The 19,341-nt window shown below is 45.9% G+C and overlaps 1 protein-coding gene across 4 annotated transcripts in view; it reads left to right on the top strand.

Moving 5' to 3' along the window:
- Ptpn3 (protein tyrosine phosphatase non-receptor type 3) overlaps positions 1-19,341 on the top strand; it is a 124,452-nt gene that overhangs the window by 56,305 nt on the left and 48,806 nt on the right. For all 4 annotated transcript variants that reach the window (XM_052716488.1, XM_052716487.1, XM_052716486.1 and 1 more), the window contains 6 exons: positions 560-612; positions 5,283-5,403; positions 6,541-6,628; positions 12,222-12,310; positions 16,520-16,583; positions 17,872-18,044. In XM_052716488.1, the coding sequence (XP_052572448.1) occupies positions 560-612; positions 5,283-5,403; positions 6,541-6,628; positions 12,222-12,310; positions 16,520-16,583; positions 17,872-18,044 (588 nt within the window). The remainder of the gene's footprint in view (positions 1-559; positions 613-5,282; positions 5,404-6,540; positions 6,629-12,221; positions 12,311-16,519; positions 16,584-17,871; positions 18,045-19,341) is intronic.

Genomic DNA, 19,341 nt, shown 5'->3' on the forward strand with positions numbered 1-19,341 from the left:
AGACAGGCAGATGGTTGAATCCTGTAAACCTCAGCAAGGTCAGTAGGTCGAGGAATAGTCAGTAGTTAGTGAATTAAGTAATTTAATTTCAGAGTTGCAAATGTTAAAATATAGAATACCTTTTCTCCCCCCCTTTTATTTTCTCATTTTAGAAGGTATCATCATCCCAGGAAGGAGATACCCGAGAGTCCTAAAGGAGGTAGTCAGAGCCCAGCAAGTCTCAGGTCTTTATTAGAAAGACTGGAAGGCCGCTCACGTCTCAGATTCCATTTTCTCGCTTCCCCTCTTGCAATATGAACGTACCATCCAATCTCAGACCATCAGCTTCCTGGTCTTCGTAATGGTTATAATTTTAAACCAAAAGTTACTTTTTTTTTTAATCTTCAAAAACCTCTTTAATGTATTCCCTGTGCTATTTGTGATCGATTTGTATTGTAATTGCCTTTAAGATTCACGTTGCTCATTAACAGTTAATAGAGAAAAGAAAGCCATGGGCTGTCTGTGATTTATGAGTGTCTGTGGTTCATCTGACTTAACTCGTCCTTATTTCTCTTGACAGGTTAACGTGTCCTCTCAACTCAGCGGTGGTTCTAGCCTCCTATGCAGTGCAATGTAAGTCCGGAGGGAGACTGATTAGGTAGTGGCCAGTTTGTTCCAGCTAGCGTATTGAGAAAGCCCCCAGCTGCTCTCTTTGAGGGAGTCTCTTCCCCAGAATTCCTGGGGTGGAGCACCTCTTGTTGTCCTGATAGTAAAATGTTTAACCTGAGCTACACTCTCCTCTTACTTGGGGATATCAGATGGACAGTGGTGCTGGGGGAAGGAGTGGAGTGGTGTGGCATTTTCCCCTCCAGGGAGCTATGAAACAGCAGACAGCTACACCCAGCTTTTTCCAGAGCCTCTGCCCAGGTATTTGGATCTGGTCTCCATACAAACCCCTGTGGAACAATATTTATATCCCTCGCCTCCTCTGAACATGGAAACTGAGACCCAGCTAGGTTAAGGAATTTGCTGGAAGGCACCCCTGCTGCTTGCCTGATGCCCATCTAAAATGATACTGAGATCTTATGAATTTATATTCAGAGCTTCAGTGTAGCTAGTGGATTATGTACTGGTCTGTGACCGTTCAGAAGCAAGAAGATCACAAGTTCAAAGTCATCCTTGGCTCCAGGGTGGGTTCAAGGCCAGCCTGGACTACCTGAGGCCCTCCTTAAAAAAACATATATGAATAAAATAATTTGAATGTTTTATTTAGCCCATTTAAATAGTATTTTAATATAGAATCAGCATAAAAGAATGAGCTATTTTTGTGTGGGGGGGGGTTCTTTTTCTTTTTTTTCTTTTTTCTCTTTTTAATTAAATCTTTGAAATCCTATCTTGGTTTTGCAATTTCCATACTTTTCCAGTTGAGCAAGCCACACATAATTACGGGTACCACTGTGAATAGAAAGTCCATATTAAGAGTTTTTCCACCAAGACTGGTTTAAACTACAGAAGAAATTTTTTCATTCTGTCAGCAAAACTTAATCATATTTGGTGTCAGATCCCTTGAAAGGTGAAATACCACTTTGCCGTTCATTAGCTGTGCGGTGCCAGCACACAACACCCCGTCCCTAGTATTGAGTTGTGTAGTAGCATAAGACTGAAGTGACTGTCCCCTCTGCCTTTCCAGAAGTCTCAGCCTACATGGCAGGTGGCTAAGAAAGCAAGATGATCAGATCTCAGAGCAGGTGCAGACCAAATTACCCATCTTACTGTGGCCTCAGAAACATAACGGCAAAAAAATAAATAAATAAATAAAATAAAAAATAAATAAACGGGCTGCTGAGGAGGCCCCAGGTGCGCTTCCTCCCTTAGCAACAAGGACAGAAACCAGAGGTGAAGAACAAGGCTGACAAACCCAGGTTACCTGCCTACTGCATGAAGCCAGAGAGGGGGAGAAGGGATCTTGGAGTTGACCCCATGATGTTGAGCATACAGCTAGCCTCCACACTGGAAAGGCACCCAGCATCAGCTCCATCTCACCTGCTTCCTCTAATCAGGATGGGATACTCAAAAGAGGTTGCTCTCTTCCCGCATTACCTCTGGGACAGACCAGCTTGTGGAACCCACATGGGGCATGGCACACTAGTGTGTGACTTCCTGGGAAGACGTGAACCAGTAACAGACCAAAGAAGCGATTCCATCCAAGCCTGGCTTAGTGACCCACTGGGTGTCTACTTAAAGGAGCGTGGCTGACTTAAAAAGAGCTGTTTCACCCGAGTTCCACTCAACGTGGATGATGACCACCCCAAAGCTGCGTGAATGAAGCTACCCCGGCAATTAACATCCACCTACTATGTACTTTAGTACCTTTTGAAACCAGGAAGAGCTGGGGCAGGGTTGCAGGCAGTAGGCAGGAAAGAATGAGTGGCTGGAATCTCAAGTGAGGGTCTAATGGCCCTCTTCTGACTCCTTCTAGGAGAGGAAGTTAATAGGCACAGTCTTGTGAGGCTCCGGATGATAGTGACGGCCGTTATGATTAAGATGGTGCCGACCATGTCGTGCCCAGAGGGCAGTGTTCCATAACACATGGCCAGAGCCTCCATGGTCTCATCAATCTCGAGATTTGTGGCTCCCATTTCTTCTGGGCTGATCAGAGACAGAGACAGGGACTTTCATTGAAGACAAGGTCGATGTTCACCGCTGGAGCATCAGGGCTGAGGGGCCAGAACTTGAGGAAGGAGAGAATTATGCTCAGTTTAACCTCACCCTCGTCATTTGTCACTGTGTGACGTCACCTCGCTGACCCTCCGGCTTCCCACCTGTGAGTGGAGGCGGCTGGTACCGGTGCCAACGTGGCAGTATGGCTGCTTCAAGGTGGCCGATAGTCAGAAATCCCTTATAGTTGAACCAACACTGACTGAGTCAGTGAGAACAGGGATGGAAGGAAGCTGTGTTGCCTGAGTCTTGACTTTTATCTGCATGACCTGACCTTCTTAAATATACTTTGTCTTAAAAAAATACTTTGCATTAAATAAATAAATTTTAAAAAAGTCATTAGAGCCTAAAAGGCATAAGCTGGCTGAGGTAGGAAACTTTCCATTACTGTCATTTACTGTCCTACTAAAAAATCATGGGTTGTCAGACAGGTGGTTTGAAGTTTAAGCTCTTTATAGTCCTATAGCCTTGATAAATAAATATATACAGATTTGCATACTCTGCATACATTTCTTTCTTTTTCTTTTTGTTTTTCGACACAGGGTTTCACTGTGGAGCCCTGGCTATCCTGGAATTCATTTTGTAGACCAGGCTGGCCTTAAACTCAGAGGTCAGCCTGCCTCTGCCTCCCTAGTGCAGGGATTAAGGGCACCACCACCTGGCATACATACATTTTTTTTGGCACAAAATCTTTTTTTAATGATTTATTTATATTTATTTATTTAATGTGCTTTGGTGTTTTGCCTGTGTGTATGTCTGTGTGAGGATATTGGACCCCCTGGAACTGGAGTTACAGACAGTTGTGAGCTGCCATATGGGTGCTGGAAATTGAACCTGGGTCCTCTGAAAGAGCAGCCAGTACTCTTAACCACTGAGCCATTTCTCCAGCCCCAAAGCTGTATTTATTTATTTATTTGTTATGTATATATCGTTCTGCCAGAAGAGGGCACCAGATTGGATTATAGATGGTTGTGAGCCACCATGTGGTTGCTAAGAATTGAACTCAGGACCTCTGGGAGAGCAGGCAGTGCTCTTAACCTCTGAGCCATCTCTCCAGCATGCATACATTTCTTATAGAACTGATTCTTAGATTTAAAATTAGCGGCTCAGAAGGTATACTGACTTAAGTCCTGTCTGTGATCTACTAACCAAAGCACATTTTCCTATTAGATTAGTATTCAAGAGATAAAATACTTTGAGCACAATGGCTGAAGATTGCTGCTGGGTAGTCAAGGGCTTCTGAGGCACAAGAAAAGGTTTGGGAAGTATGTAGTTTCTCCATAATGTTTTCTGAGCCTCTGCCTTGAGCTGACTCTGGACCAGCCTCAGGATGAAGGAAGCTTTCTGCTCTCCCTAAGGGCTCCGCATCCTGCTGGGGATGCTGAGCCTGAGGAAGAGCACAGAGTGTGAGCCCTGCCCTGCTTGGGGAGGGCAAGGGAGTCTAGGAAAGTATCAGAGGAATGAGCCCCAAGAAGAGGCCTGAAGATCAAGTTAGAGTTGGAAGAACAGCAGGTGGAGGACTTGCCCGTTGGGCCAGATTGATCATTTGAAACATGGGTACCTGGGATCTCAAGTTTGGGGCATGTGTTGAGCAAATAGATAAGACAGGTCCCTGTGGTGGGAGTCTAGGGATGCAAATCCTGCCTCTTGTTCTGTTTTCTTATCTGTTTAATAGGAGTAAAAGCATTACCCATGTTTTTTTGTGCTGTGTGGGACATTTGCTCAAGCCCTCCAGTGAGATGATGTCATTCATACCCTTTGCAGCGCCCCCCCCCTGGGGGGGGGACACCTCATTCCCCCCCCAGGCTTTTGCAAATGTGTATGATGTAGCTGTTAATGTTTCCCCCTAGTGGTTATCCCAGAGCGCTGCTCAGGAAGGCTCCCTGGTCTTCTGTCGAGATCCAAATGTTTGTCAGTGACTTTGCTCAAGCAAGAAGCATATGGCTTCTTCCTATCGAGTGGAAGTTGGGTTGGGACAACTGGTTAAGAGGACGGATGAGCAGATAAATGATTCTAAAGGCTACCCATGAGCTAATGAATCCAATAGGAAAATTGGAAAGGCTTCTGCCTTTGGGCTTGGGAAAAGATCTTACAGCACTTATTGACCTTTCAGGGCTTCAAGAGAAGACTCAGAAGCTCACTGGACAGACAAGCGGGGGAATTAGGGTGCTAACATAGACTACTATCACCTAGGTCTTGACTCTGCTCAAAATAGCATGTATCAGGGCTGGGTCCCTTTCCCTCAGTTTCTTTCTCTTTAATGTGAACTCCAGTGATGATATAGTAAGGCTGTCTCACTGGGTACCCTGTAAGAGCATCCTGGTGGTATCTTTTTAAGCACACTGTTGTGAGCTTAACCGCCTCTGCCCCTCACCCTTGCACTTACAAGGAACTTAGCCCTAAGCAGAGGTTCAGATTAGAAAGCATGGAATTGGAAACTAATGAGGCACTGGTTCATGTGGCTCAGGGCTTATCAGAACTGTTCCCATGGAAGGTATTTCTTGCGATGTTATCAGTGCTTGTTGATGGAGACCATAACGAGGAGGCAAGGCTAATTATGATTTTCCCACATTGTATCTTAATAGCTCATTTTGGAGACTTTAATTCTTCCGTACATCATCCAGGCTATCTTGCCGACAGCCAGTTCATACCAGATCAAAATGATGACTTTTTAAGCAAGGTGGAGTCGCTCCATGAACAGCACAGGTGCGGGGATGGGTGTGTGTGTGTGTGTGGGGGGGGAGTTTGGGACTCAGGCTGGGTACTTACAGATACTTTTTGTTTTATCACTTTATGTTTGATGCCCCTTGGCTTCCTATGCTTTTTTGTTTGTTTGTTTGTTTGTTTGTTTGTTTTAATTTAGCATCACTTGCATTTTGTGAAGCATAAAAATGCACTAAGAATTGAGGGTGATAGCTGGCACATTCCTCCTTCAAGATGTCGTAGACATTGGCTAATGCCTCCAGGAAATGCTCATTTTCAATCGGATTGATTGACCTACAAGCTGATTGAACCACACATACCTTTTAGCCAGTTACCTCGATTAATAAGTCAGGCCATTCCCTCAGGTGTTGTTCAGTAGACAGACAGGTGGACTGGAGAGCTACCTGGGTGGGTGGTCCTGGATTCAGACCACTTTTCCTCCACACAGGGAGTCGCCTAGGGACAAGCTTTGCCTCTGACAAATACTTCCCACTTCCAGTCTCCTCTTCCCACTCCTCACGTGACTCCAAGTTACTGTGGCAGATGCCCTGTTCCCATTAAATGAGGACCACGCTGACCCAGGTCGGCTCTCCAGAGACATCTCATTTCTTGGGAAGGCCATAAAAACAAAGGGCAAGCTACCAGCGTACCTTCTTAGAGGGCGCTGCCAGCCCTCTCTCCCAGAATTGCTCCTGGGACAGAAGTCAGCGTCCTAAAATAGCAGAGGGCCGCTGGCGTTTGAAGCGTGAGGCCACTGTTGAGAGAACAGACAGGCAAAAAGATGAAAGATTACCTATTAATTGAGCACCTTGGCACAGTGAAGGCAGGCATTCTGAAAGGCGACAGATAGTTTTCACTGTCTGAAGACCTCTCTGAGAGCCCATTAAGTGGGAAGTGTTTCTTAGTGAAAACTGAGGGGTCCAGAGGAGGTCAGGTTCCATGGACAAGAAGAAAAACCTGCTTCAGTAGAGTTAAGTTAGAGTGCTTAGGGGGACTAGCCCAAGGCATTAAATAACCTTTAATAACTATTACCGAAGACTACTACAAGGTTTTCTAGATACTTTTAATTTTTAAGAGCTCAAGTTAATGTTCTCCATCTACTGAGTGAGTGAGTTTTGCAATTTCTCTTCTCTTCTGCAGTGGGCTAAAGCAGTCAGAAGCGGAATCTTGCTACATCAACATAGCTCGGACCCTTGACTTCTATGGAGTGGAGCTTCACGGAGGCAGAGTATGTATCTTTTAGCCCAGAAACTATTGTTGATTTTTAATTATGCAGGTTCACAAACTTCCTTGGGGAATTGTTTCTCTCCCATTGTAACAAATAAGACCTTTTAAAAGGTGGCTGGGGGCTGGACAGTTGGCTCAGTGGTTAAAAGCGTTTGGTCTTGCAGAGGACCCGGATTTGATTCCCAGAACCCATGTGGAGGCTCACAACCTCCTTGGGAACCATGCACGCATGTGGTACACAGACATACATGCAGGCAAAACACTCATGCACACAAAGTAAGATATAAAACAAATCTAAAAAAAAATTTTTTAAAGAGAGGGAGATACTTGGAAAGCTTATTGAGTATTTATTGGTTTATCTGAGTCTTATAGGTCATTCAGTCAATTGCTTTTTTCATGCTTCTGAAGGATCAGGGGCACAGGAAACTTAAAAGCTTTCAAAGATTATTCTATATTATGGTTAAATGGGCAAAATCCATTTTTCTGTATTCTAAAATTTTTTAGTAAGCATACAAAATGATGGGTTTAGGGGCTGAGGATGTCTCTTGGCTGGTAGAGTGTTTCTCAGCGTTCATGACACCCTGGGTTCAATTCCCAGCACCATATAAGCTGGGCGTGCTGGTGTACACCGGTGATCCCAGCACTCAGGAGGAAGAGGTTGAGGATCAGAAGTTCAAGGTCATCCTCAACACACAGTGAGACTGAGGCCAGCCTGGCCCTCCATCTCAAAAAGTGGGGGAGGGTGTTAATATTTCCATGCATACATATTACTGTATTTTGTTCTTACTTGACCCATCATCACCCTCCTTGTCTCTCCTCCTCCTGACCCACTTCATCCCCATAAATGGCCCCCCTTCTACATTCACGTGATTTTATAAATCCATTTTTAAGTGGCAATTTAATGAACCAAGGTTTCCACTACATCTTAAAAGCACTACTCAGAGCTGGTTACTCAAATACAGTATGTGTGTATGTCTGTGTATGATTATGTAATGTATGTGTATGCATGCTTGTGCATGTGCATATGTATATGTATGTAGGTATAGCTGGATGCAAAGTGTGTGCATGCCTGTGGAGGCCAGAGGTTGATATCCAGGGTCTTCTTAGTCCCTCTCCACCTCCATCTTTTAAAACAGCACCTATCATTGAACCTGATATTCGCTGCCTGACTGCCCAGTGAGCTCCAGGGATCCACACCTATCTCTACTTCTCAGTACTGGGATTACAATCATGTACAACCATGCCTGGGTGCTGGGGATTAGAACTCAGGTCCTCATGCTAACACAGCAGCTACTTTGCTGACTGAGCCACGTAACATGAATCTTAGAAGGTCTTATAATAAAAAACCCAGAGCCAGATATCAGGGTGAAAGCTGAAAGATCAGAGAAGCAGAACAGCCAGCCACTAGTTCTTACCTCTATGAAATCTAAAGAGAGTGAGTTCCTGTTTCCTCATATCTTATACACCTTTCTCTGCCCAGACATCACTTCCTGGGATTAAAGGCGTGTGTGTGCTTCCCAGTACTGGGATTAAAGGTGTGTGCCACCACTGCCTCGCTCTGTTTCCAGTGTGGCCTTGAACTCACAGAGATCCAGATTGATCTCTGCCTCCTGAGTGATGGGATTAAGGGTGTGTGCCACCACTGCCTGACCTCTATGTCTAACCTAGTAGCTGGCTCTGTCCTCTGATCCTCAGGCAAGTTTATTAGGGTACACAATATATCACCACAGAACTATCTCCCCAGCCCTATTCAAGCTTAATAGTTTTATAGAAGAAATTACAGGGGGCTGGAGAGATGGCTCAGTGGTAAGAACACTGACTTCTCTTCCAGAGGACCCTGGTTCAATTCCCATCACCCACATGGCAGCTCACAACTGTCTCTAACTTCAGTTCCAGGGATCTGACACCTTTATATCAACACACATAAAATAAAGTTAAATAAATTTTAAAAAAAAGAAAGAAAAGAAATTACAGTGGCATAATTCTGAGACTGGTAAATAGTTTCCATTGGGATTAGTTTAATAAAATTGACTAATATATGTCATCTACTGAGCAAATTTCTGTGTCCAGGTAGACAATTTCTTCCAATAATTGCATCACCTTGGGAATTATCACTTTTCCCACTTTATAAATGAGAGATTGATTCTCTGGTATTACAGAGGTCACTCAGCTCTGTAGTAGTAGTAGTCAGGACATGGCCTCAGTACTGGATGTCTCAGTCTCTTTTTTTTTTGCTGTGAAGAGACACTATGACCAAAGCAACTTAGAAAATGTTTATTGGCGCTCATGGTTTCAGAGGGTTTGAGTCCGGTAGGGAGCATGGCAGCAGGCAGGTATGGCTCTGGAGTAGGAGCTGAGAGCTACATCCTGATCAGCAAGCATGAGGCAGAGAGTGTGAGAGGTCTTTTGAAACATTAAACCCTGCCTCCAATGACACACCTCCTCCTCCAACCCGGCCTCCTAATCCTTCCAGAACAGTTCAACCAGCTGGGCACCAGGCGTTTAAATATATAAACCTGGGTTGGGCATGGTGATGCATGCCCTTAATCCCAGCACTAGGGATACAGAGGCAGGAGGACCTCTATGAGTTCGAGGACAACCTGGTCTAAATAGTGAGTTCCAGGACGACCAGGGCTACTACATAGAGAGACCTTGTCTCAAAAAAACAAAAACAAAAACAAAAACTTCCCTCAAAACATAAGAGGCCCATTCTAATTTAAACAACCACACTGACTAATCATGCCAACATTTTAGCACTGACGCACTAACACTTCTGCCTGTCATTGGCCTACATCATGCCCACAATGAAACAGTTACTGCGATGGGAGATAGCTCACTCCGTAAAGTTCTTGTTGCAAAAGTACAGGGACCAATGTAAAAAGCAGGCTTGGAATCCCAGCGCTGGAGAGGCAGAGACAGGAGGACCCCTGGGCCTCAATGGCTAGCTAGACTAGCTTCCCGATGAGCTCCAGGCCTGTCTCCACCACCGAGGTCCATAGCTCCCAAGGAATGATACCCAGGGTTGTCTTCTGGCTTCCATATTCATGAATACACATGCGCACACACACACACACACACACACACACACACACAGTGTTAAGTAAGCACCAGCTGCAGGCTAGTCTTTGTTCCAGGTGCTTTCATAGGAGACCTTTTTTGGGTCTCATTTCTGCAGAAACCTTGCCAAATTGGTATTCTTGGCCTCTCCATTTACAGATGAGAGAGCTGAAGCCTGTGCAGATTGAGTAAATGATCCAAGCTTCTTTAGCCTGTTTAAAAATCTACACACTGTGTTTCAGAAACACTTGAACTCCTTTGTCTCACTTCTGTCCTGTGAGTTCTCCACTAGACAGGGTCTGACATGGCTCATAAATGGGGGAACTATATTGGCTTTTATACAGTAACAGCTTTGGGATGTAGCTGGTAAGTTTTATTCCCTTTTGCAACTTGATAGAATGTTTTGGAGAACCTTATTCAGTGGCAGCATAGTTATGCCTGTTTCCTGCCAGATTCAGTCTTCCTCGTCTCTACCCTCGCCTATCAGTGGAATGAACCCTTCAGGCTGATGGGGTGTGTCCATACCAATACTTGTGAGGGTGAGGCAAGAGGAATGCTAACTTTGAGAGCAGCCTGGGCTGCATAGTGAGTTCTAGGCTAGCCTGGTATACATATGGAGAGTCTATCTCTAAAGGGAAAAAAAAAATCCACTTGGTGGTTAAAAGTTCTTGTTGCTCTTGTAGAGGACCAGGGTTTGATTCCTGGCATCCACATGGTGGTTCACAACCATCCATAACTCCAGTTCCAGAGGATCCAGTGCCCTTTTCTGACCTCTGAGGGCACCAGGCACAAACAGGGTGCACATGCATGCATGCAGGTAAAACACTTGCCCGTAAAATAAAGTGAATAAATCTAATAAGAAAGCGGGGGAGGGGAAGGGAGAGACAGAGAGACAGAGAAGAAAGCACGAGACCAGCTGAACTCCAACCTCAGTCCCTCCAGGTGTAGGAGGCGCTTACACCAGGCAGTACTGAGTGGACACTCCCATATCTGAGTAACTTGGTACCACACAGAGTCGTTTTCAGTAGCCTTCTACTGTCATTGGGCCCACACTTCTCTTCAGGCAGCTCCTACCACCCAGTAACTCCCCGGTCTAGGCTTCTCCGCAGCTTTGCTGTCTTCCCATGTTGCTTCCTTGATAGAAGCCGGGGATGGAGGGGTGGGGGGGGTGGGGGGGTTGACACACAGTTTTTCAGTGCTTCCTTTCCACTTGTGCTCAGAGCTTGGTGGCCAGAACTGGTCACATCCTTCTGCAAAGGAAGCTGGGATGCAGGGCTGGTGTGGGAATTTAAAAAAAAAAAAAAAAAAAAATAGCTAACTGGAGTTAACTGTAGTTAGCTGGGGTAAAGGAGCACACTGAATGCCTGAGGAGATTCAGCCTTGGTCCACCAAGCCATTCAGTGTCATTTGCTGGTTCGTCCCTCTTCCTGACTGTGGTAGGTGTCATACTTAGGGCAGCCTTATTCCTCACCGCGCCATTCTGGCTTTGCTTACATGTGTGGTTTTAGCCTGGTGCCTAATGTGAACACTCAGGACTGGCTCTTTCCAGTTTCTGTACCCACCTTTGTTTCTCATAAGTGACGGCCCCACCCCAACAGAAAATGAGCATTTGTTACACCGGCCGTATGCCGATTCCCAATCTAGAGCATCAGATGCACAGTCCTGTTCCCGGTTCTTATTTTCTCTACTTTCAAGCCTGATAGAAACCTTTGAGGTGGATCCCATAATTTTTATAATGCTAACAGAAAAATGAACTCCAAACAACATAGGCTACAAGTGGCAGGCCAAAGGTTCACACTCACTTGTAACTGGCTCTGCCCCATGTTTATAGTAACGGTATCTGATTGGAAACAGAAATAAATATGTGTGACTCAAGGAGGGAGCTCTTGTCCTTTTGAATGTTACTTGCTTACACTCAAGTGGATTTAAAACAGCTTTAATTCTCTGTATTTTCCTTCTGTTTCTGTATGATATATGGTTGTGCCAAATACACACAAGCCCTTAGCCAACATAGTTACATTGGATTCGTAAGTAACATTTATTTCTTAATTGGATTTAGAGTCATGTCTACATGTGTAATTTTTCTTTATTATTTCATAATAGCCAAAGCCTTTTCAGTAACTGAAGTTGAGATTTGTACAGAGAAGAGAGGTCTGTTTGAGTCTCGTGTGGCTCCCAAACACTGATGGTTGAAAATTCAAGAGTGGTTTTGTATTTGATTCTGTGGAGTGAATAATCTTACCTGGTGACTTCCTAAACCAGATATCATGACATGCCGTGTGTGTGTGTGTGTGTGTGTGTGTGTGTGTGTGTGTGTGTGTGTGTGTGCGCACATGTGTGTTCACTTTAGAAGAGTAGGGTGCCAAGTACTTGGCTCTTAAGTAGCTGCTAAGTGGGGCTTTTTCCTGTGTTTGGTGGCATTTCCCCTCTCCAGCAGATACATCCTGCTATTTATAAAAGCGTGGGTGCTTTCAAGTTAGCAAGGATGAGCGTGGCAGTAACACCCTGTGAACCTGGACTCTTCTTTCCCCCGCTAGGATCTGCACAATTTAGATCTAATGATCGGAATTGCTTCTGCGGGCATTGCAGTGTACCGAAAATACATTTGCACAAGTTTCTACCCTTGGTGAGTGCAAACACTTCGAATTGTCTGAATCATGCTTTAAAAATATGCCGAGCAAAAGTAAAGCTAGCTCTAATTTTAAACTTTCATGTCTGAAGAAGGGCTGGAGCTCTCCCACCAAGCTTTAAGCTCTGAACTCTGAATTTGATCCAGATTTAGCACTTGGGAACGTAAACTTTGGTTTTCATTAACTTCCCTCTGCCAGTTGTCTTGTGGTTGGGGTAGTTGGTGGATAAATGGCACAAGGCAGGTCCTGGAGTTGAGCAATCCTTCCACCCTGTATGTGTGTGGAATCAGTCCTAGATTCTGGTAACCATGAGCCTGCAGATAATTCAAGCCTTATATATGTGCGGGGGTAGGGGGTGGGGAGGGGGTCTTCACCCCTCTGCATACATATCTGTAGCAAAGTTTAATCTATGAATGAAGTCTACTGAGAGATTTCAACAATACGTAATAAAATCAAACAGTTATCATAGTATACTGCAATGAAAAGTAGGTGGATATGGCCTCTCTCTCTTGAAAGAGTCAAGGCAGTAGTATTTTCAAATTGTGGTGGACTCCAGGCAATTGAAACCAGAGAAACCCAGAGCAGAGATGGGAAAGGGGAGAGTGGAATTGATTTTTCAAGATGAGTTTGAGTTTACTGTACCGGGCAAGGGAGCTTTCTTCAGGGAAACATTATACCTCCCGAGTAATGCATTTTTATAAATGACAGTATGAGCGTGTGCAGGGCAGAGGTGGGCCAGGTTGAAGAGAGCAAGTGCTGCAGGCTGTGGGAGATATGAAAGTACAGCATGCATAGAAAAGCGGCCCCACGGAAACTTCCAGAAAGGGGAAAGGAGACTTGGATGGCAGAGTTGTGGTACGCCGGATTTGACATTGAGGTTTACACCTGTTCCTCAGCTCATACTGGTGCACTTGAAACTCATATCCAGTTTGTCGATGCAGGATCTGTATTTCATTCTACCACTAAAAGATGTACTTGTGGGGAAATGCCTAAATAAGATACACACTTAGAGACATTGGGGTTTCCATTCATTTTGAGTACATTTAATTTTCAACAAAACACACCACAGCCTTATTAGTTTTGCCATAGGATCAGTGTGACAGATTCTAAGATCTTGAACCCCTCACTGGCAACAGGAAACCCCAGCCATGGCTTGGCTAGCTGGGGTGTGGCCTGCGGAGTTCTCTGGCCTGCTCAGGACAAAGGGCCAGGCAGTGGGCACGGACTTGAACCTCTCTTTAAGTGACTGCTGTCCCCCAGTATCATAGGCCAGAAGCCACCTGAGTCTGGCTTCATCTGTGGCTGGACCTTTGAGAGTTCCATAAACTGGGTCTGGACATCACATTTAAAGGTAGATATGGGTGCCATAAGGATTCTTTAGTTAGGAAGCTGGGAGCTTCGTAAAGCAAGTTTATAAACAGAAGCTTTGGGACAGGATGGGCAGGTTCTCTTGACACCCCTCCAGTCCCTCAGGCTCTCCTTCGGATAATGTCGGCTACTCCTCAGCCTCAAACTGGCTCCTGGTAAAGCCTGTCTCTCATGCCGGTGCTGTATTGGTTACTTTTCTGAACACTGACAGAATAGCCAATAGAAGCGACTTAAGGGAAGCAGAGTTGGCTCACAGTTCAGAGGACCCAGTGTGCCATGCAGATAGGGCGTGGGCACTTGGATGGCTCAGGGATTGGCAGGAAGAGTTTGCAACATGGCCTTTCCGAAGGCCTGATCTTAGTAGATCAGGAAACAGAGAGCTCCTGGTGGAACATTGAGGGTCTACTCCCACTGATCTACTTCTGATAACTAGGGCCTAGTTCCCAAAGGTTCCACAACTTCCCCAAACAGTACTACAAGCTGGGGACCAAGTGTTCAAACCTGTGAGCACTTCACACTCAAACTGTAACAAGTGAAAACCTCAGACACCAGTAGGAAGGTCAGCACTGGAGAGTAAACTCAAGGTAGGTCAGGTCACAGGGCAGGGTGCAGAAGGGCCCGGAGCCTGCAGGACTGACTCTAAAGAGGGTAGGCTTTGGCACAGGAATACATTCTAGAAAGAAGGTACAGAGTGAGTATATCTCCAGGAACAAGGGAGAACATCATGGTCAGTACAAGGTAGATGGTTGATTAGGCCTGAGCATGATGTGCCATGGCCAGTCGCTAGAGAATGACCTGGCCACCAAGAGCCTCACAGGACACTGGAGTGGAGACTTAATCCTCAGTGCTCTAATGAGAACTAGATTCTCTCACATGCAGTGGTCACAGGGATATGGCTGTGTGCGTCTCCTTCGTTAGATTGTAAATGTCCAGATTGCAGTACCCACTGTCTTGTTCTTTCTATCCCTGGGACCTGGCATAGGACTTCGTCCATCTAGACACTCAGTACACTCCATCTTTCCTTGTGACTGAAGGGCTGTAGGGAGCCCACTATAGGGCCTTCAGCCTGGAAATCACATATGCATTCTTCAGATTTGCTCCAGTGGAGAACAGCCAATGAGGGAGTTGCAAGCATTGAGGCAGAACACTCTGAACCAGGGGGCCTAGCAGGGGACCCCCATAAGAAGCCATGGGCACACGAGCAGTCTGTGCCCAGCTGTTCGTCTTTAATATATAATGCAAGTGTGCTGTGTATATATGTGTTGCTGATCCACTGGGGGAAATGCCACATGAATAAACTTTCACTTTACTTACTCAGCCTATCTGTTCTAGAATGTTCTTGTCAAGGTCTTGATATGATCCTAGTGAGTTCCTTTCTTCCCCCAAATGTATGGCTTGTAGGGGACCCACCCCTACTTTTTCCCCCAGAGTACTCTTGAGCAGGGAGAAGTGAGAAATATTTAGATAGAAATATAGAGGGGAGAGAGACAGAAATACAGGATAGCCTCAGGAGGGCCTGGATCATTATCCACTAGCCCCTTCTATCTCTTCTAAAGGGCTTTTTATAGGAATGCCAAGGGGTGGGGCAAAAGACCTCCCCCTAACACAGCCAAGTGCAGATCCTTCCAAACACCTGGTAACCATACACGCGGTCAATCCATCCCCTTATGCAGGCCTGCTGTGTAAAGCAAGCTCAGATCTCACTAGGAAACCTCTGTGGACCCCAACAGTAGCTTATAGTAGCTTGTCATAGTGAAGACAGTCTATTTAAGAGGTGAACTTATACTGAGCATGGTAGTACACATTTGTAATCCCAACACAGAGGGATCAGAGAGAGTAATCTCTGAGGTCGCTGGCCAGCCAGCCTAGTCTCATGTAGTTGGTGAGTTCTGGGTCAAATGAGAGACCCTGTCTCAAAGAATAATGTGGACAGCACCTGAGGAAGGATACCCAAGGTAAACCTCTGGCCTCTACATATGCACCCACATGACCACACACACACACACACACACACACACACACACACACACACACACACACACACTGATCTCATTCAACAGTTTTAATGAAAATTTTGTACCAACACTGAGAGCCTATGGTGCATTAAGAATCATGTAAAAACTTGGCATGCTTCCTACCTCTAAATGGTCATAGGACCATGGTAAGAAAGGCTGTGATGGGCCACCACTCAGCAGGTGTCACAGGGTCCAAGACCATATAGGCTCTGGAGGTTGAGCCCCAAGCTCAGAGCATGGCTCCCAGCCATGACGTCACTGCACCTCAATTTCCTCTTCTGGATAAATGCTGTTCAGGACTGTTGCAAGACCCAATGGAGGCAGTGCTTATAAAGCCCGTGGCAGTGGTCTAGTGTATGGAAATATGCTCCGTGACTGGTAGCTTTCCTTCTGTGTTATGCACACGGGAAAGAGATTCTGTCACACGTGGCTGTTAAGTAACCGAGCTGGGGGACAACCCAGGTCTGTCCTCCCTCTGCTCCACACTGCCCTCAGCTGTTGTCCCCTACACAGGCACCAGCAGCTCCTGCAGGGCTGCAGAGTCACAAAGAGGCTCACAGCAAAGAGTGCGCATGGCCCACGCTCCTGGTGATTTAAAAGCCGCCTCACAATCCAGAGGCCCCACGGAGATCGCGCTCGATCAGCTCCTTGAGTTCGGCCGAGGCACACTCCCAGCAGCCTGTGGTCACCGGTCATGAAGTAGAGGACCCATGCCGAAGAGGGTCAGCTCGAGCCCGGCTGAGCCCCGATGTCTTTGCTTGATTTGCATTTTGCTCTATTTCTTGTGTTATGTGTGGTTTTGTTTTGCTTTGCTTTTTACAGGGTGAACATACTCAAAATTTCTTTCAAAAGGAAAAAGTTCTTCATACACCAGCGGCAAAAGCAGGTGAGTTCTGCCCACACTTGCTGTGTGGGGTTCTGTCCGCTCTTGCTGGGTGAGTTCTGTCCACACTTGCTGTGTTTGCTGTGTTGTCGAGGCTTCCTCTAGACCCTCAGGGGTGGCTTTCTGTGTCCTCGGAAGGAAAGACTGTAGCCATCAGGTCTGTGGTCCTCTCCATGAGTCAGTTGGCCTCTGGTTGGAGAAGGGACTTGCTTTAGAGTCAGAGACTCTAGGTCTAGATCCTGGTTCTTCCCCTGGCACCGCCTCTAGCCCGTGTTACCTCCTTTCTAGGAGTTCAGGTAGTGCCCACTTCTCAGGGAGCTGTTTGAATTAGACAAAAAGGCCCAGCCTGAGCACCCAGCAGAGCCCACACGGCCGATTCCTTCCTTTCCTGTGTTCCGCGGGTGATGGCTTATGACTGTGCCTTACAAGAGGAGTCGGCAGGATCCTAGACAACTCTGTTTGTTTGCTTAGCCACGGCAGAAGTACACTCCGTAGGAAAGCCAAGGCTCCCACAGCCTCCAAGTGAAGGAGCTGGAATTTGAACCGAGGCGCCTGCCCTTTCCACACCACACCCTGTCTTGTTATGCTGCATAGCTGTCGCTGGCTGTCACTGTGTCCATTTCCCAACTTTTCAAAGATGATGTGCCCTTAGACTGACCCCACATAGTGAATGGGCCCTTAGAAATGGGATCACTAGAGCTCAGAGTACCAAGTTCCTCGGTTGCCTGACTGTCGTCCCCCCCCCACTGACTCCCACCCCACCCCTAGGGCAAGGAGGGTCAGGGTAGCACCACAATGCATATGGACTCGGAAGACCTAGGTGCAGGTAAACTGAAGGCAAGGCCAGGGATGAAATTGCTTATTTATATGAGCACCAGATTTCACTCCAGGGCGAGAAATGGAGACTCCCCAGGGTTCTAATGTCCCTACTGCCTGCTTGATGGAAGAGTATTTCTTCTGAAAAGAGGTGTGCCCGAGGCTGAGTTCCCAATTTTATCAGATGGTAGTTCCAAGTAAGCTCCCTCTTGAACTATAAGCAGGTTTGAGACAAGAGTGTGTGTGAAGGACCCCACATGGTGAGGAGACATGGATTCAGGTCATTTTTATTATCACACTCACAGAGACAATCCTGCTCCCAAATATTCCTGGGACACTGGGTATCTGAGGTGTCTGGATGCCTGTTCCCTCCCTTTGTCACATCTTCGCTGGTTATTCTGTGTGGGTTTCGAGCTCGACACATTTTAATCATCCTGTGCCTTTACATGAAATCCCTGCTGTTCTTCCCCACCAGGCTGAATCCAGGGAACATATCGTGGCCTTCAACATGCTCAATTACCGATCTTGCAAAAACTTGTGGAAATCCTGTGTCGAGCATCATTCATTCTTTCAGGCAAAGAAGTTACTACCTCAGGAAAAGAATGTCCTGTCTCAGTACTGGACTCTAGGCTCCAGGAACCCCAAAAAGTGAGTATACTTTAGGGGGACCATCCATGCTAACCTGAGATGTTAATATGTGCTGGTTGCCCCTGGGTCATGGACATCCTTGGGCAGAGCGGCAGCTCTGAGGCTGGACCCCAGATTTTAGAACCCTAAATGGCGGCTGAGTGTCTCCAGGGGAAGCTGTGCCCTTTATATACCTACTCAGGTACATCTCATATTGCCAGCATTAGCTTTTGCCCCCTCGAGCCTTTTGTCATCTGAGTTCCCAGACACCTGGAATTGGAATCGCAGCTGCTACCACACCCTGTCCAACAAAGGACACTGAGTGTCATTCTGGTGCCAGCATATTAGGCTTTTCACAGCCTGAAGCCACTAAGCCAGCCCCTCCTACACCACGTTAGTTCATAGGCACCCCATAGAAATGAACAAAGGTTTCCAGAGTCTGGTGACTTTGGAATATATTACCAAAAATAGCTACAAAATAATAGTTATAATTGACAGTTACCTAGTATTTATAAGAGGAACATAATTATATTTAATTCTTGTAATGAACCTGAGATAAATGCTACCTACAGAAATGATATTCAAAATATTTAATGATAAGAACAGTAAAATAAATTTGCATATATATATCATGTACATTATAATTTTTAAAAATAGTATATATTGAATCTTTAAGTAAAGTAACTGTGGGGCTTATGCTTTTGTTTATTCTAAGACAGCTTTGTATAAGAGGCAGCAGGAATTGTTTATCACGTTGTTAGAATTTCTAAGCCATTTGCTGGTTTTTCCGAATTGTGATTGATTGTGGTGAATGTGGCTTTTTCTGAATGAGGCTCAAGTATGAGCTGTTATTTGACGTGAAATTTGATAAGAATGTTCCAGTGACTTTCCTATTACATGTTAGTCTTTAGGTAATGTAATGATTTAGTAAGTGGCAAATTGCCTCTGGTAGGGGAGGTATTATGTCTTATGAACCAAGAGCAAACGTATTTTAAAGCCTTTAGCTCTTATAGTCCTGTCTGCATTCAATATTCCCCTACAGAATAGGCCATAAGAATAATGTTGTTGAGGCACCTGTGGAGCTGCCCTGTACCCAGGACGCTACCTAGAAACCAAATCCTCTTCCTGCCTGGTGGTCCCTCGAGCCAGCCAGAGGCATTGCATGAGAGATATACCCAAGCGTGGTGAGCTCAGCCACCAGCAATAGCCCCACTGTCTACAAAGAGCTCACCTGCTCCTGTGTCCCAGTGCCAGCATTGACAGCCCAGATAGCTGCAGCTGGTGGGGCCGTGCCTCTTTGTTAGGCACTCACTGGGTC

This window comes from Peromyscus californicus, unplaced genomic scaffold (genome assembly GCF_007827085.1).
Source record: "Peromyscus californicus insignis strain IS unplaced genomic scaffold, ASM782708v3 Scaffold_5__1_contigs__length_169319896, whole genome shotgun sequence".
Lineage (NCBI taxonomy): Eukaryota > Metazoa > Chordata > Mammalia > Rodentia > Cricetidae > Peromyscus > Peromyscus californicus.